At 31.9% G+C, this 17713-nt stretch overlaps 1 protein-coding gene across 5 annotated transcripts in view; it reads left to right on the top strand.

The window, feature by feature from the left end:
- LOC136036010 (uncharacterized) overlaps window positions 1–17713 on the top strand; it is a 101895-nt gene that overhangs the window by 69296 nt on the left and 14886 nt on the right. For all 5 annotated transcript variants that reach the window (XM_065717931.1, XM_065717933.1, XM_065717932.1 and 2 more), the window contains exons 6-7: window positions 3817–4334; window positions 9367–9524. In XM_065717931.1, coding sequence (XP_065574003.1) covers window positions 3817–4334; window positions 9367–9524 — 676 coding nt within the window. The remainder of the gene's footprint in view (window positions 1–3816; window positions 4335–9366; window positions 9525–17713) is intronic.

The raw sequence follows: 17713 nt of genomic DNA, 5'->3' as shown, positions 1-17713 counted from the left end.
TGCGTCAATGAATGAACTACTCGAGCGGTTGGGTTCTATAATGCGTCAATGAATGAACTACTCGAGCGGTTGGGTGTTTATCATACAAGTGACAAAAATTTTTACATCTGGTTTTTTTCTCCTCTTTATATTTTTTTTTAAACGAAAGAAAACTGCAGTTTAGAAAACCTAAAAAGGAAGCGCTTAGTAATTAAACTAACTAAATTGGTGTAATCTGAAATTATTCTTATTTATAGTATTTTCTGAGGTAATTAATCTTATTTTGTGAATTGAATATCAATAATTAATTTATGTTTTTATTCTTGTTACGGGGTTTTTCCTATTAAACTTCTTTCAGCGCTGTTTCTTTTTTAAATTATTTGGCTATTTTTATTTTAGACCTATTACAAATCTTAAAATTAAGTTACACTGACTAATCTAATTAAATTATATTATCCCTTAAATTGGTTTCGAATGAAAGAAATTTTTTCCTTGTTTGAAGTAAGCGGAGCTAAAGTAAACAGTTTCAATGAGTTTTGTACCATGCATTGACCTAAGCAAAATAATATTTCAAACCTAATAGTACCGGTTACGAAAATGTGAAACAGATAGAAAAATCATACCAATATTTATATACAATTCATATGTATGTGACTTTAAACAAAAGTACTTCTATTATTAGACTTCATATGTCATTTAAATTTTGTTAGAGAACTGAAAACAAATCGTATTTCCCGTAGATACCAAGCACAATATTGCAAATGTTGAGAATTTGTACCACACCGCCCTAATAAGGCTAATAAGCGACTGAAATAAACAAAACAAGATCGCCATCTATCACTAATAGTTTTTGAGGAAGTTGGCTGTTCTCTACAAAAGAGTGAATCTCCCGTAAAAAAAGCACAATAAGGACAATATTTAAAATTTTGCTTAAAAGACAAAAATATTTTCGGAAACATGTATTTTGGAGTTTAATGATGCTAAAAGCTTATTCTGAATAGTACTATGTAATACCAAACAAAAATTGTCTTAAAAGGCTGAAAATGGTTATTAGATTATTTTTTTATCAAAAGAATCGCTGGAAGACTTTTAAGAACAATATTTATATACACGAAAGAATGTTTTTAATAAATTTTCCTGAATCCTCCGTTCAATTTCTGTCACCGGTTAGAGTTAAACTGGAAGTCATATCTTAAAATTTGAAGATTTGAAATAGCCTTAAAATTTATTTTTGAGAAAATAACCATACATCATTACAATTGCAGCAGAGCAGACTTCCCTTGATAAGTAGGGCCTAAAAAAAAATGCAGAATTTTTTTTTGAACAATACTATATATTATATATTGTGAAATTGCGGCTCATCAGTTGCATGCTAATCTTTAAAGAATGAATGTTAACCTTATAAAGACTTGAAAATTAATGGAAATGGGATTTTTTTTTCATTCAAATGAAAATAAAGGAAATATGGTAAAAAGTGTTTATTAAAATCTAAGTGTGCCATCATCATGTGTTCAGACAAAAAATAAAAGATATTCTAAATAACACTTGTACAAAAATGGAATTATTAGTGCTTCAAAAGTGAGATTTTTTCATTAAAATGAAAATCTGTATTCTAAAATAATTATTTTATAATTATCGGTCTTGTGTTCAGACAGAAAATAAAAGCCAGCTAAATAACATTTGTAAAAGATAGAATTATTAGTGTCTCAAAAGGATGACATCACTGTCATCCTTGACATCATTTGGTGTCAGGATGACATCATCCATAATGCATCACTTATCAACGCAATCTGCAAATGAGTTTAAGAAACTATGCCATAATCAAGATATAAGAAATTAAGAAAAGCTACCTGCAGATTGATGTTCATGTTTGGTGCAACATATTGTTAAGTCTTTTTTGTCAACAATAATGTTAATAAAACTAGAGCAAACATCTCACAAATGAGCATTTAATGGAATTAACTAATTTCGTGGCAAGGAACTATTGGCCCAGTTCTAGAAAATTCTTGCCCAACTTACTGACACATATGTCATCTACCAATAGACAATTTCCGTCATGACACACATTTGAAGTATATGGATTTGTTTGAACACGTACTCAAGGAAATAAAAATTGCAGAACAAACGGTGCTTTTGATATTTATAATTATGTTAGATCTTGTAACGAGAGATTATTGGAATGCGATACCACCAATAGCGAAGCTTAGCCATGTCAGTTAAGTAATATAAAACAGCAGATGACCCTATAAGACCTAAAAAATCTTCAAAGAGTCCACTTTAGTGTTACCACTTTAGTGTTTATAGTTTACTTACCATTAAATTGTGTAAGAAACTTTATTTTATCTTGTTGTTTATAAGAAATTTAAGTGCCAATGTGTACAACCGATCTCTTGGACTCAAGAGTTTAGCAAGCCACAAAACCTAACCAAAAAAGAATTTGATTTTGAAAAAAAAAATAGTAAACAAAAATCTTCTTGCTCTATTAAGTAAAAAATTCAGTCAAGACACATTGAAAAGCACCAAAATGCATGTTGACTACTAAGCATATCTTATATGGACTCTAAACTTTGATATAAAACAGCAGATGACCTTATTAGACCTGAACAATCTTCAAAGAGTCTATACCTTACCACTTTAGTGTTTACTTTTTTACTTACCATTAAATTGTGTAAGAAACTTCTTCTGTCATTTTTCTTCTTCTTTTTCTTCATTTTTCTTCTATCAGAATAAAGGTAAATGTTTGGTTTCTGTGCAAGACGTATATAGGTCGATATCTGCTGAGGGCACATTTCGAGTTGCAGCCTTTTGCTTATCAATCATTGGAAAAGGATTATTGTACACTAGGACACATTCTCTCCGTGTCGACCTATTTCTCACCAGTGCTGTCTGGAACTACTATTAACAGATCAATAAGGCTGTTTGTATTTAAAAGCAATCTCTGTGAATTATATATAAAAGAGGCTAAATTCTTTATTCATTTCAACTCTTAAAAAAGGCTTCACTACCAGTTAGGCTTTTTTTTTCTTTGAGCCTTAGATAGTTGTTTTGTCATAAAATACAATCATGTATTATTTCATCCCTCCATTCCCTTCTGTAATTTTTTCCCTTAATCGTATAAGTTCATTTTATTTTTTAAACTCAATTTTTTTAATGATATATTCGCTAATATGCGTTAAGTTTTCATTGACAACTTGTATGTTTGATTAATTTTTAGCTTTTGTCATGGTGTATAGGCTTTTTTTTTGCTGTCTTTTACTGGACATATGAGGCGAATTTAGCTCTATTAAAACGAGCGATAGCATTTTCAAAGTAAACAATATCTTATCTTACCTTGAAAAGCAGGAGATGCCGAATTTTCAAGAGTTTACCATGATGCAAAACAGGCCACATAATTGCACTTTAAGCTACCACTTGGAGCCGCAAAGGCTCATTTTGCTAATGAACATTATTCCCTGTTGAAATTAACTTTGCTGCCACATATAAAACAGATATACAGTTTACAAATTTTTATCATATTTTCTTGATGGCGGCCAAACAATTATTTGGCCTATTATTATGGTAAAATTGCTTTATAGTCTTGCTAAACTTAAAATTTTACACATTTAAATTAAAACTGAACAAACAACTTATTTCATATAAATAATAAATGTCGATGAGATGCAGCCAGCCAATAATTAATCACTACATTAGTTGTCTATCATCAGTAATTCTCTCTGGTTATTGTTTGATAATTAACTGATACCTAGTAAAAACAAGGTATTCACATGTATATTCCAAATAATAGTGTGTAAAAAAATAATAATAGTATTTTCATTATAATTAAACATAATTTTCCAGGTGTCTTCAAGAAACGGAAACTTTGCAGATCAGCTAGACTCGTTACAGGGAGAACAATCGCAGATGCAGCAGTTTTCCAGCATCCAAGACATCATTCGACATATTGATGATCGACCCCGTTCTAGGTCTTCCACTTCCAGACGACGTGAAAAAATTGTCAGACCCAAAAATGTTCAATCCCTTGACTCCAAAAGACGTTATTCTTTCATGATGGACCTGTATCCACTTGGTGGAAAAGTCAATCCAATGATGTTCACTGAGGAATCAAGGTTTGATGAGAGCGGAAAGGGTGGTGATCCAAGAAGCCGGTATCGCAATCAGAACAGAGACATGAATTATGAAAAAAGATTTCAAAATGGTGGCTACAGACAAAGAGGACCAAGTGTGCGCTACGAAGAAGAAAAGCCAGAAGAGGACGAAGAAGAAGATGACTATAGCGGAAGTGAAGAAGAAACAACAGCAACAGAATCCTCTTATGCAAAACCAAAAGGAAAAGGCGGAAAAAATGACAGCGAAAGGTCATTATAAAATCTTTATATGAATACTTCACTCGTCCAAAAACTGGGTACAAGATCAGCAAAATTCTTAAAAATCATGACCTTTTACCAAAGCAACAATTTGTCTTATAAAACCAAGAAAGTTAAAAGTCTTTTTGCGAAAATGTTTTATTTGCTAAATAACCCAAAATTTCCGTTAAAAGGCTATGTTTGGGATATCTTGCTATGTAACCTATAGGTGTTTTGTAGCCAGTAGTATAGGTTATAATTCTTTTTGTTATTTCTATTTCAAATACTTTGCTTTTTACTGAATTCCAAATTCTAAAAGTATTTGCATGATGAGTGGAAACAAATCGATTTTGTTTTTGATTTAAAGAAATATCAAACCTAACATGCAAAGATAGATGTTTCTAATATTACAAATTTAACTAACCTATCTCAGTGATAGGTTTTACTGACCTGACCAGGTGATTTTTGTGACTTGGCAGTGTTATATTTTATTTATCAGGTTCCAATGATTACAGCTGAGAACAGAATTTCAGGGAACTTCTGTTGATTGGTATTTTCATACTTTAAAATTCATAATCTAAGACTGGTACCTACTGACAATCCGAAAACTAAAATTAGTCACAGAAAGGGCAAGAATAAATACTTCTTCTCAATTTTAAAAATAATATCCCCCAAACCATTCCACTGTTCAATAATATGTCAACCGTCTTTGCCGTAAACAAATTTAAGCTTCTTAATTTGTGTATTTCTTTTCTCAACACTTGAGTGCATTGAAAAATAAGGTCAAAGATCATAATGTCTTATTAAAAATATCATAAAATCAACTTCAAGCTCATTGCAAGTTAAAGTTCTCCTTCATTGTTCTGCCCCTAATTTCATTATCATATTTGATACACATACTTTAACATCAAAGAATCATTTATATCTAATTTCCTATTTTATTTACACCCGTCAGAGATTAAATATAAAAAAAACAGGTTTTTTCAAACTGAGAATAAGGAGCAACATTAAAATTTAAACAAACAGAAAATATTCCATATGTAAAAGGGACTGTCACCTTCTCAACGCCTCGCTCGTTACGATAAAGTTTGGCTTTTTGTCACAAACCTACTTTTCAAAACATTAAAAACTTTAGCCTAAAGAGCGGGGCGTTGAAGAGGGGACAGTCCCTTTCTTATACGGAATAATTTCTGTTCATTTTAAGTTTTAGTGTCGCTTCGTACTTTCAGTTAAAAAAAACTTGTTTTTTATATATTTAATTTCTAAATTTTCTAAGTAATTGAGGTTCGAATTTGGCTCACCGCACATGACAAATTAAAACAGATATGCATATTATTTTCGGCAGATCTATTCAGTATATGAAGAGTTTCCCCTTGTCAATACATTGTTCTTTACGCTAAGGCTGGTAGCACTTTAAAAAAAAATTCCTATTCTAATTAAACGGTCCCCGTGTTCCAGTAGATGCTCTTAAAAATTCGAAAAAACAGTAAAAATTTAGCGCGAAGAACAAGGTATTAAGGATGGGACAACCCTTGACATATGGAATAATTTTCTATTCGATTTTCAAATAATGCTGGTAAATCTGGCTTACCCTCTATTAATTATACCCTTCTCCCTCAAGGAAACTCTTCTGCAGAAATTTTAACCACCATAAAGTGCACCCACCCACCCCCGCTAAATTTTCTCCTGATAGTTCCATCCTTGCTGAAAATTCCTCCTCCTTTTAAATTTGTTTGTGGACGATGCTGGCGGAAAAATTCTCCTTAGTATTCTCTCAGTTGAATAAGACTTTAACCTCTAATCTGTCTCTCCATCACTCTTGAAATACCTTCCTTTCACGAAAATTATTTCTCAGAAATCAAAACACTTTGAGAAAATCTCCTGGATAATTCTCCCGGTACATCTCCACAAGAAATTGGCAAAGAGAATGTAAGACGATTAAAAAGAATTTTGTAAAGTAATTTTATCAAATCCCCCCAGTGTAATATTTCCTCTGGAATATTTACCCACCCTCTCCACCTCCCGGGAAATTTCTATCCCCAGGGAAGATTATCCCCATAAAAATCCATCCCAAGCACAACACCCCTTCTAAAAAATGTCTGTATACTTCCCAATAACAAATTCTGGACGTAAATAATAGGCGAATATCATAACTTAAAGGTCTCTCCCACGGACAATGGGGGGTTATCTAACACCTAAAGACATATATTGTTTGATCTTTCAACTATATTGGAGAAAATTGCTATCTCAAAATTTTGATCAGATAATTTTGCGGAAAAAATAAGTGTTGAAAGGGGCCCAGTTAACCTTCAATCTTTATGGTCACTTAATAAGGGCACAGGAGCTTCTAATTTCCGTTTGAATACACTCTTTTCCGATTTTATAAGACCATTATTTTGACACAATCACCTCTGAAAAAAAAGAACTAACAAATAAACACGCATGACCTGTCTTCTGGCAAAAATAGCGAAATTCCACATTTTTCCAGATAGAAGCTTGAAATTTCCACAGTAGGGTTCTCTGGTACGCTAAATCTGATGGTGCGATTTCATTAAGATTTCCTTAATTTTAGGGGACTTCTCCCCCCCCCTATTAAAAAAATCGGACAAATGTTCTCAGGCTTGTAACTTTTGATGGGTAACACAAAACTTGATGATTCTTATATATCTGGTATCAGCATAATAAGCTGATACATTTGATTTATCTATTGATATAAAAATTTTGTTTTTAGAGTTTCGGTAACTATTGAGCTGAGTCGCTCCTTACCTACTGTTTGTTACCGTAAACTGTTTGAAAGTATTGTCCAAGTTTAAACATTCGTTCATATTGGTATGTGTTTTTCATTTTTGATATCTTTCAATATCTGGCTTTGTGGAATGATTAAACAAAAAAAAACAAACATTTTTTTCTAAATGAAAGTAAGTAGCGACATTAAAACTTAAAACGAACAGAAATTACTCCATATATGAAAGGGGCTTTTCCTCCTCAACGCTGATAAACGCTGCTAAGTTGTTACTACGCAAATGTACATTCACTCATTGGAGTTTTTTGTCTTATGTTCTCATTTTTATGTCTACTGTGTCTACTTTACGCTAAAGTTTGACTCTTTCTCTTAACTCTACATTTTAAAACAGTACAAAACTACAAAAATGCAAAGAAAATGCAAATGCTAAGAAAAGAAAATTAGAAAATGCAACGAAATTGCAGACGTTGTAGCAACAGTAGACATAAAAATGAGAACATAAGACAAAAAACTCCAATGAGTGAATGTACATTTGCGTAGTAACAACTTAGCAGTACCCTACCAGAAGGACGTTATTATTAGTTTTATATTTACAGTGCTTGTTGAACTTGAAGAAGTAAGATCCTTGCATAAAAATTCTAGACTGGTTGTATATTATATTAGGAATTTTTTACCATATTATTATCAGACAAAATGTAGACAAATTTCCGAGATTATAAAGATCAATAAAACTGTGGCCCGTGTTATGGCTGACCTTGGAATTTTTAATTGCGTCAGAATTGAACCTGTATATTTATGCATCTTGGATAAGGCTGGAGTTTAGAATTACCACATTTTTGTGTATATAAGGATTTAAGCTGAGAAATCATACCTATTTTAAATTGTTTTTCTTTTCACCTTTTTTTTGTGTCACCAATTTTTCACCGGATTTTTTTTGCCATAAAATTCCAGGCACTACTATTATCATTGCAAATTAAGGTGAAAATGAACCTTTTTGATTCACTCCAAAAGATATTTTCATAAATTACCTATATCTTCTTACTAAGAAACTGAGGGAGGGGGTGTTGGGGCAGAAGTTGATTCAAAATATCATAGATTATTTCCTGAACCTTATAGAATAGAATAGGATTTATTGGCTAGAATAGCACACAAGTTAGCATAAGCACGTCAGAACAATTACAACGATAAAATAAATGTTAGGGAATAAACATCGTTACAAAGTTAAATCAATTATTAAAATGCGAAAGAAAATAGGGAACGAAAGAGTTTGTTTACCTTATGGTCAACATTTGGGGACACAAGTCAAGTTGGGTATTTGGAGCTCTACGAGCATTAAGTCTTGTATTAGGAAGGATTGGGGGATTTTCTTTGAAGGGGGGGAGAAGACGTCGATGATAGTCAGAACTAAGGCATTTTTGCCCAAAGTTCATGGTAAGGAAGTGACGTCGTGATTCCAATGTAGTAAGTTATTAGTATTATTGGATTGATAACGCGAATTACTTCCTCGGTCAAACCTGTGAGAAAAGCCAAAAGTGTCAATTTTACACCTCTGTCAAGTTATTGTGGTCCATATCATTTAATATAACTGCATTCAAAATAAATATTCGTCTGAGTTAATGCTCAAAGAGTAAAATGACCCTGCCCTTCTGCATAGTTGATCTACTGGCTACATAACTGATCTACAAATTGATCTACTGGCTAGTTGATCAACCGACTTGTACTAATTTTACAGTAGTAATCACAGCTGCTGATCTGCTCAGAAACTTGTTCAGATTTCTAATGTTTTTTTAGGGTTTTATTTGGACAAGTATGAATACCATTACAACAAGTCTCCTAATATGATTAAGATGTATTTTACGAGGCACATGTTGGTATAAACAGGTGAAGAAAAGCGTTGAGGGAGAAATCTCTTTGATACCAGGTCAAATATGGATTATCATATTCAAGTTGTTCGGACACTGATATAGCCAATTCTCTTGTTATCCTGACGTCGGAGAAGCTATCAGGCGTCAAAACCATTTTGAAGATGTCGCTCATGCCGGGATTCTGCAAATGTGTTATTTTTCGTATTCTGACATAGAATGAGATGTAAACAAAATGTTAGGTACTGAGTCAATCCACAAAGTAATATGCTTTCAACCTTTTTAAAGCAATCCTTGGTTATATAAATATTTCTCCGGAGTATTTTTGTAACCAGAGTCATTTGGTTACCAATTATCATAAGAAAATAGCCTTTATACCTGAAGGCAAGTGATTGTTTCTTATTGTAGGTGAATAATGAGAACCTTTCAACCATTTTAGGTTGAAATTTCAGAACTATGAGAGCAACGGAGGGATGATACAACAAAGAGAATGGAATCCAAGGCCAAGATTCACAATAGATGACATCATTCAGATTTTAACTGCTGCGGGAAAAATTGCTTCCAATAGACGGTCAAGTGTTCTACCAGTCTTACCAAGTAAGTTTACTTTGTGTTGTATAGATGGGTTTTAAGCTTCAGCAAGAAGCAAAAATACAAAAAAAAAAAAAAACAGAATGTATGCAAGGCATATAACTCTTTGTAGCAGCGACTGAAAGATCCAGTAATCCTTTCCAACAACTAAGACAGATCGGAAAAACGTTTATAAACATAAGAAAAATCTTTTTATAATATTTTCATATGTGTAAATTTTGATAACTTTAAAGTTACTAAACATAATTAAAAGCATAAGAAAACGATATAATTGAAGAAGAAACCCCAAGAGGGAAAAAGAAAAACACTCTCGAATGGGGTATAATCTTGGCGAAATTCCAACGTGTGTGAAAACATTTGAATGACAGTTTCAGCCTCCTCTTTACAAAAAAATACCTAGTTTTCATTAGAAGAATGGTCACATGGGAGTATGTGTCTGTTTCTTTCTGTGTTTTTTATTTGGGGTGGGGTGGGGGTGGAGCCAAGGTCACTAAAACAATGCTAACTTAAAATATTGTGTAGCTAAGCCTTCTATTCGTTGAATCTCACCAGCGAAACCGTGCTGTCTCATAAAGTAGATACCAGTTCCAGGCTATACTTATTTTTTGGGGTACGTAGATGCACAGGATGGTTGGCTTCATCGCTGGCATTCACCCTCCAAGTGTAATCCCATTACACTTCCTGGGTGAAGGACCTCAGCTCATGTAAGGTAATTTATCTGCCAGTTTACCTAAATGTCTATTAACTATGCTACACTATAGGATTATTGGCTTATGAGACGTGTCATAAAAAAATGTTGGATGACCCATTTAAGTAATTGTTATGGCTCTACTGTTTTATATATCGTTTCAAAATCACTTCCGTCAAACGATTGAATACCAGGATTTGTAAAGTTAGTATATGTCCAGGAATATGGTTTTCTTGTAATCCGCTTTTTGGGTTCTTTTGAAAGTTTTTCTGAACAAGTTAAATAGGTAAAAAGGGTTTATTTTAGTTTGTTGAAATATCCCGACACTTATATTTACAAAGTTTCTAAGGTAGCCTCTGACTTTTAGCTTACGAAGGATAGAATTTTGGCTAACCAAAGTTTCCGCGGCCATTTCATCGATTAAGCAGCTTTTTCAAAGTTAACGATGTATTGACATAAATACCTTTCCGTTCTTTTTAAATAGAACTGAAGAAACACGTTTTCTTTCAAATTCACGCACAGATCAGGAAACGAACTCTAGACGAAAAGAAATCTTCCTGTAAGTGAGGTCAGCTGCTGCCCCCTTACGCCTCCATATTTGCGACAAAATTTAAATAGAAAAAACTGAAAGCATGTAAGCTTGAAAAAGTATAGCCTTTGAAAAAATTTGAACTTTATGGATTACATTTGTAACCATTTAATCTAAATTTTCTGTTTTTCAAGGCAAATAAGAATAAATAAAGTATTCTATTTCTAATACTTGAGAAAAAAAACATTGTAAAGCTTTGTTTTTCCATTAGAGTATTCATTGATGAAGCCTTGGTGGAAGACAGTCAAGCTACTTTGTCCTAATTAAAAAAGGAAGAAAAATCTTTTAAATTCCAGAGTTTGCTGTTCCAAATATAATAATTTAGATTCTTATATCAAGGAAATATAAGCTCATCTGATCTCATTTAGAATTTTTGGTGATAACGTGGTCTAACAAATACTGCTCTGTGGTCGTTCATTTCTTGCAAATACAAATATTTGCCCAGACCAAGTATTTGTCTTTTTTTTAAAATAAAGCCACCATATCTTTCCCATGTGTGGTCTTGAAAAAGCAGAAGGAAATGGCTTAGTTTATTCTTCATCATAAATTCCATGTGATTTTATACCATCTACTTTGTTCTGAATTTGACGATCTTTTTTCATAGATAGCATGAATAAGGCCTCAAATCATGCTATTCCTGAACTGAATATATGTGTCCCGAACATAAGAAATTTCATATCTTGAAAATATAAGACAAATCGAGGTGAAATGGAATTATGTCATTTATCATTTGTTTTTTTATAAGTGTTTGTTTTCATATTTTACGCATTTCTCTGGTCTCTTTTACATCTTTAATTGGTTTTATCAATACGTCAGTGGCTGATCAACCATATTTATGATCTATTATTTGTATTTTGTCTGATTTAGATTTGATTTGCACATTGGCTTCTCACTCTCTTTTAAATACAAAATTGAAAAAGACAAAAAACAATTTTACAGACATGGTATTTCTATAATTTCTCGAATAATTTCTAGACAGCCTTTGCGCTTACAATATCAACAAAATAAAAAGCACATTGTGTATAAATGTAAATGGGTGGAACATTTTGATAACGCAATAGAAAATTAAAATAAAAAATTCTGGCCAATAACTATAAAGGTCCCAATATTTCGGCTTTACATCCAAGAGCTTTTATCAAAGGAAACAAAACAAAGGAAACAAAGAAAACGACAGCAAAATGAAAAAAATAAGATAAATTAAATCAAATTATTTATCTGATAAGTCGAATATTACAATTCAAGAACGGGAGGAAAACAACAAAACAGGCAACAGTTGGTTGTTGGAGTGACAGAAGTCCGTAAAATCAAGCTCTATTTACCTTAAAAATTGACATATTCCTAGGTTTTCAAGTAAAGATAATTTTATTGCGTTTGGAAAATAGCATGAATGTTTTCCTTTGTCAGTCTAGCAGAATGACATTGTTTTTTTCATTACAATATTACACCTATTTTTCTATAATTTTCATTTCGTTTTAGTAAAAAAAAGACAAACGTGCTTACTTTCAATCATTGTACACTTCTGGCCTTACAAAATGGACATTTTGTAGTTAACATTTTTTCATGTTATCACTCTTGCATATATTTACCAGTCTTATCAGAGTAGCCTTAAAAAGATTTTGTTCTATTTTATTTTTTCTCTTTTTTTTCAATTTTCGTTCTTAAAAAAATAACAGATTTTTTTTTTCAATTTAAAAGCAATGCTGCAAATTTATTTAGAACGAACTAAATTTTATTAATGATTTACTTGTATCTTCCATGCTCCATTATTCCTTTTTGGAGCTATTAAACAAAAACAACTTTTTTTCAACTCAGAGTAAGGAGCAACATTAAATCTTATAATAAACAAAAATTATTCCGTATATGAGGGGGTTTTCCCTTCCTCAATACCTCGCTCTTTACGCTAAAGTTTGACTTTTGGTTCCAATTATTTAAGAATAATTATAATGATAAGCCTTTTTGAAGCTCTAAAAAAACTTTAGCGTAAAGACTGAGGTATTGAGGAGGGGCAATTCCTTCATATACGTAATAATTTCTGTTCGTTATAAGTTTTAATGTTGCTCCTTACTTTCAGTTGAGGAAACTTGTTTTTATTGAACTTATGATGGTTTTTAGATAATTACGGAAACTCCCACTCCCCTCAATAGAAAATTCTTCGCCTTACGAAAAACTATTCCACGAAAAGATCCTCCCAAGTAATCCCCCAGCAAGAAAAATTCCCCCCGAAAAATATCTGTATACTTCTCAATACAAAATACCATATGAAAACAATGGGCAGAGTTCATGGCTTGCAGACCTTTCCCAGGGACTATCGGGGGTCAAGTCATCCACAAAGACATAGTTACCAGAGCTTTCAACTATTCTGAATAAAATGGCTATCTCCAAATTTTGGTCTGGTCACTTTGGGAAAAAGGAAGTGGGAGGGAGGCTGGCTGCCCTCCATTATTTTTGGTCACTTAAAAAGGGCGTTAAAACTTTTGACTTTTAATCAAATGAGCACTTTTTGAATCCTCTAGGATCACTGTTTCGATACGATCACCCCTGGGGAAAAAACAAATAAACAAAAAGAAACAAACAAACATGCATCTGTGACCTTTCTTCTGGCAAAAAAAATGTAAAATTACACATTTATACTTATATATATATATATATATATATATATATATATATATATATATATATATATATATATATATATATATATATATATATATATATATATATATATATATATATATATATATATATATATATATATATATAATATATATATATATATATATATATATATATATATATATATATATATATATATATATATATATATATATATATATATATATACATTGAAACCTCTAACAGTAGGGTTCTCTGATATACTGAATCTGACGATGTTATTTCCAGTAAGTTCGTTTTATGTTTTGCGGATATTTCTCCCTTTTTTGGAAACTGGGCAAATTTTCTCAGACATTATTTTCTCAGTTTTGAAGAGTAACATTAAACTTGGATTATTTTATATATTTTGAATAAACATCAAAAATTCGATCCTTTTGATGTATCCACTACTATCAAGACTTTTTTCTTAGAGTTTTGGCTATTATTGAGCCGCATCGCTTCTTACTTACAGTTCGTTACCACCATCTGTTTGATCTGTTGCATCTTAACTAATTCATATTTATAGGATGGATACGAAAATTTTTCTCTCGAGTTTTTACTAAATCAAAAAAGTAAGCTTTGCGAAATAAAAGTAAAGTTTGACATTACAACTAAATTTAAACATCACACTTCAATTTTGTGAGATTACTTAAATAGAAAGAATGAAATTCGCACGACGTATCTCCATTATCTTATAATCTCTGACTGACTGTTCACATCTTGGGACTTGATTCCAGTGAAATGAATTTCTCACATTGTACATGTCATCTCATAATTTAACATTATGAATATGATAATGACAATATTCATTTGTGGGGAAATCATATCATGAAACTATGAAATGACCTAACATTTCATTAAAACTTTAGCAGAATACTTTTTCGAAATGATGTAACGTTCATAACATCCCTGAGAAGCTAATACTTATGTGTAGCAAGACACTTGTGAAGTCAGTGTGGAAGAGATGCCATTACTCCCGGTTTCGAGGGTTTTAAGGGTGGCTAAAGGACCCCTTCCTAATACAAAGTTTGATAGTTTCTCCCATAACCCCATATATTCTGATAAAATACCACGTTTTTCCCATTTGGCTTCCAAAAAGTCATATAGGTCATTTTTTTTTGTCAGCTAAAGATTATACTCTCTCTGTAGGAAAACAAAAAAATTAGTAGCTGCAGCTAAAATCATTTAACTATTCTTTCTCAAGCCTCAAATCTTTCAAAAAATTGCAACTACAGCTCAAATAATCAAATCGTTCAAACCAAATGCCTTCACCCGTTTCCAGGCTCATTGTTTGTTGTTTCTTATTATTTGTCCTATCCTTCATTGTTCTATTATTGATATGATGTAAAGAAATGTCATTTGTCCTATCATTTTTCCTATCCTAACATTTGTCCTGTCATGAAGGAAAAATTTTCATTTTCCATTGCTGAGGATCATCAGTAAAGAAATAGCACAAATGTCTAAAACTTTATTTACATATTCTATTTAAACGTCTTTAGAAGCAGAGAATTTTCCCAAATTTTGCCAAAAAACAAACAAAAACATTTTGCCAAAAACACATGCCTTGAGATATCCCTCTCTGAAGTGTCTCAAACATAACTCTCCAAAATTTGTAAGTGAACATATTCTATCTTTAAGTTTTACTCAAAATCAGAGTATTTAGGGTCGAAATCATACCGTCTTGTTCTTTCGTATACTCCTCCCAAAGATTTGGCTGCAATTTTTCCCTCTAAGAATATTCAGAAGTAGAATATTTAGATAAGGAAAAACATCCTTTGGTTGTATATGATACTCCTCTTTAGGTCGAAGTTAGGTATAGGCTATAAATACAGTGTTCTGTCATGTGTTTATAATGAATTATTAACGATGCATAACGGGGCCATAGAAAATCTGATTGAGAATAATTTTAACATGTAACTAAAAAATTCCCACAAATATTTGTAATTCTGAATAGAAACACACTAGCTTTTAATGCTGAAACTTCCAAGGGAGAAAAGGGGGATCAAATTGAAATTTCAAGGTCACTATTTTATGAAAATTATTTATTGAAAGGGTACACAATACTCCTTGAAATCCTTTAATTTTCTATGCTTCTTTTCAGAATATTTATATATTTTTGGTACGGTTGAAGTCAATTTCTGTAAAGTCTTCGAGGAATAATTTCCACCTATTTTTACTAGAAACTCCTCATGTGCTTCAAAAGCTAATTCAGTCGATTGGTCTAAAACTTGAAATGGTCATGTATTACAATGTTGAAGTTCATACTCTAAATAATTTCTTTCTTGCATGAGGTTCCAGTTTTAACTTGAAAGAAAAGTGAAAAACAAACAATTAAAGTTGTCAGTACCGTAATTACAAAACTTTACAATTCACTTTGAAAATTAAAATAAAAAAACTGTCTTGAAATTCTTTAGTTTTATTTCATGTTTTTCTAAAAAGTCAGTCTCCTTTTCTATAGCAGCATTTTCCCTCAATATTAAATTCTGAAGAACAGTCAAGGTAACATTCTGACGGTGAAGGAAATAGCCTGAGCTAATAATGTTTTTCCAGAATTGTCAACTTCCATCTCTCTCCTCCGGAACTAATTTCCTATTCCTTCCTCTATTTCTAGAGCTCTGTTGGGAAGTTTTCACCTGTCGTGTTAATGTACATGCTTCCCTTCTTTCCGGAGATTAATATGTTACAGAGTCTATTTCTATAAATTTCCATGAATAGAAAGATGAAATCTGTCAAATCAGTTTGTCCTGGATATGACAGGATGTATTAATGCTGAATAAGGGTACAGCAATAAGTTTTTGATGTTTTTTCAATTATTGTGTTTGATTCTTTGAAACAAAACTTCTTAATAAGATGTTTCTACGTTTCTGAGGATTTATAACTTTCCTTTTTCAAATTCAGTTTTTCTGAAGTTTCTGAAAATATTTTGTTCGATTTGTGACAAAAAGTGATTCTTTATATTTCCTTAATGAGATTTTAGTTATTGTTGTTTTTAAGTTGGGGGCGGAAATTCTCCATTTTTGAGAGTTTTTTTCTGTTCCTATATTTTTGCTTTCTAATAAATCTTTCTGGTCTCTTTATTTATTCAATTGTATCCCTGCATCTCTGAAACAGAGATTCTATTTCGCACTAGGATATTTTCAAACTTAATATGATTTATTATGCCTAATATTTTAATTTATTCTTTGAAGTTTTTTCGTAAAACGCGAAATGTAAACAGGCCTTTATAATTTGTTAATTAAATTCACAAATACTGTAGAGTATAGAAAACAAAAGAAAGAATAGAATGATCGCAAGAATACAATTAGCAGTTAAATATTTGACTACGAAACGGCAGCAAGAAGAAAAAAACGAAATAAAAAAAAACTAACCTTTATCGAAACGTGAAAAGCAAAACTGAAACTTTCACCAATTAAATATATTTGATTACACAAATAATAGGACTACATCCCATTCAATTAGCCATTCGTCATTCTTGTTTCAACCCTTAAATTGAATTAACTGTTATGAAATCAAGAACCAGAAAAAACACAGAGGAAATATCTAGTTTGGGCTACTTTTTCCCGCATTATGTGGTCTTGGGGGTAAATTATAGTGAAGCTTCAGTCAAAATGTGTTAACTACGATTAAAACTTCAAATGAATTAACCAATTGAAAACCCGTTTTCCTGTGCTGAATTGAAAAAGATAAGCTTTTTGTAATTTCATTGATTGACTTGTTTTCCAGATTAAGCATAAAACTCCAAGGGAAAACGTGGCTTTACCTTTTTATGTTCCGTGAGAAACTCAGCAATTATTTTGATTCATTGTGTTGCGAGAGCAACACTTTGGTTTTGTCGTTTTTTCCTAGCACCCCGATTTCAGCTTATTCCTAGTAAGGGGTAAGGGTCTAACCTCTGCGGTTTTCACGGAAAGTGTGGACCTTAGGCTGGATTGATGAATATGACCATGCATTTTGGAAAGCTTTGTAGAATTCGTGCCTGGGGCCAAAAATCTATTGTTTCTACTTATTTATGTTCATGATTTCAGCTGAGTTTATCATTCGGTTTTTCGCACTTGGGATTGCGGTAGAGAAATGGTATCATATGTGCCTCTTAAACTTCAAAAGTTCTCTCATTGCTATAGAAGTTAGAGTTTATCCTTTGCTCCTTTATAAGTGGTAACGTTAGAAACTTGGCCTACGGCAAAAGATTCAACTTTTGAACTAAGACAGATAGATTTTTTTGACGGCAGTCGATAGTTCTTGATGAGCTGATCAAAGATACATCAT

The sequence above is a fragment of the Artemia franciscana genome, chromosome 15 (genome assembly GCF_032884065.1).
Source record: "Artemia franciscana chromosome 15, ASM3288406v1, whole genome shotgun sequence".
Classification (NCBI taxonomy): Eukaryota; Metazoa; Arthropoda; class Branchiopoda; order Anostraca; family Artemiidae; genus Artemia; species Artemia franciscana.
This window is presented reverse-complemented; position numbering and strand designations above follow the sequence as displayed.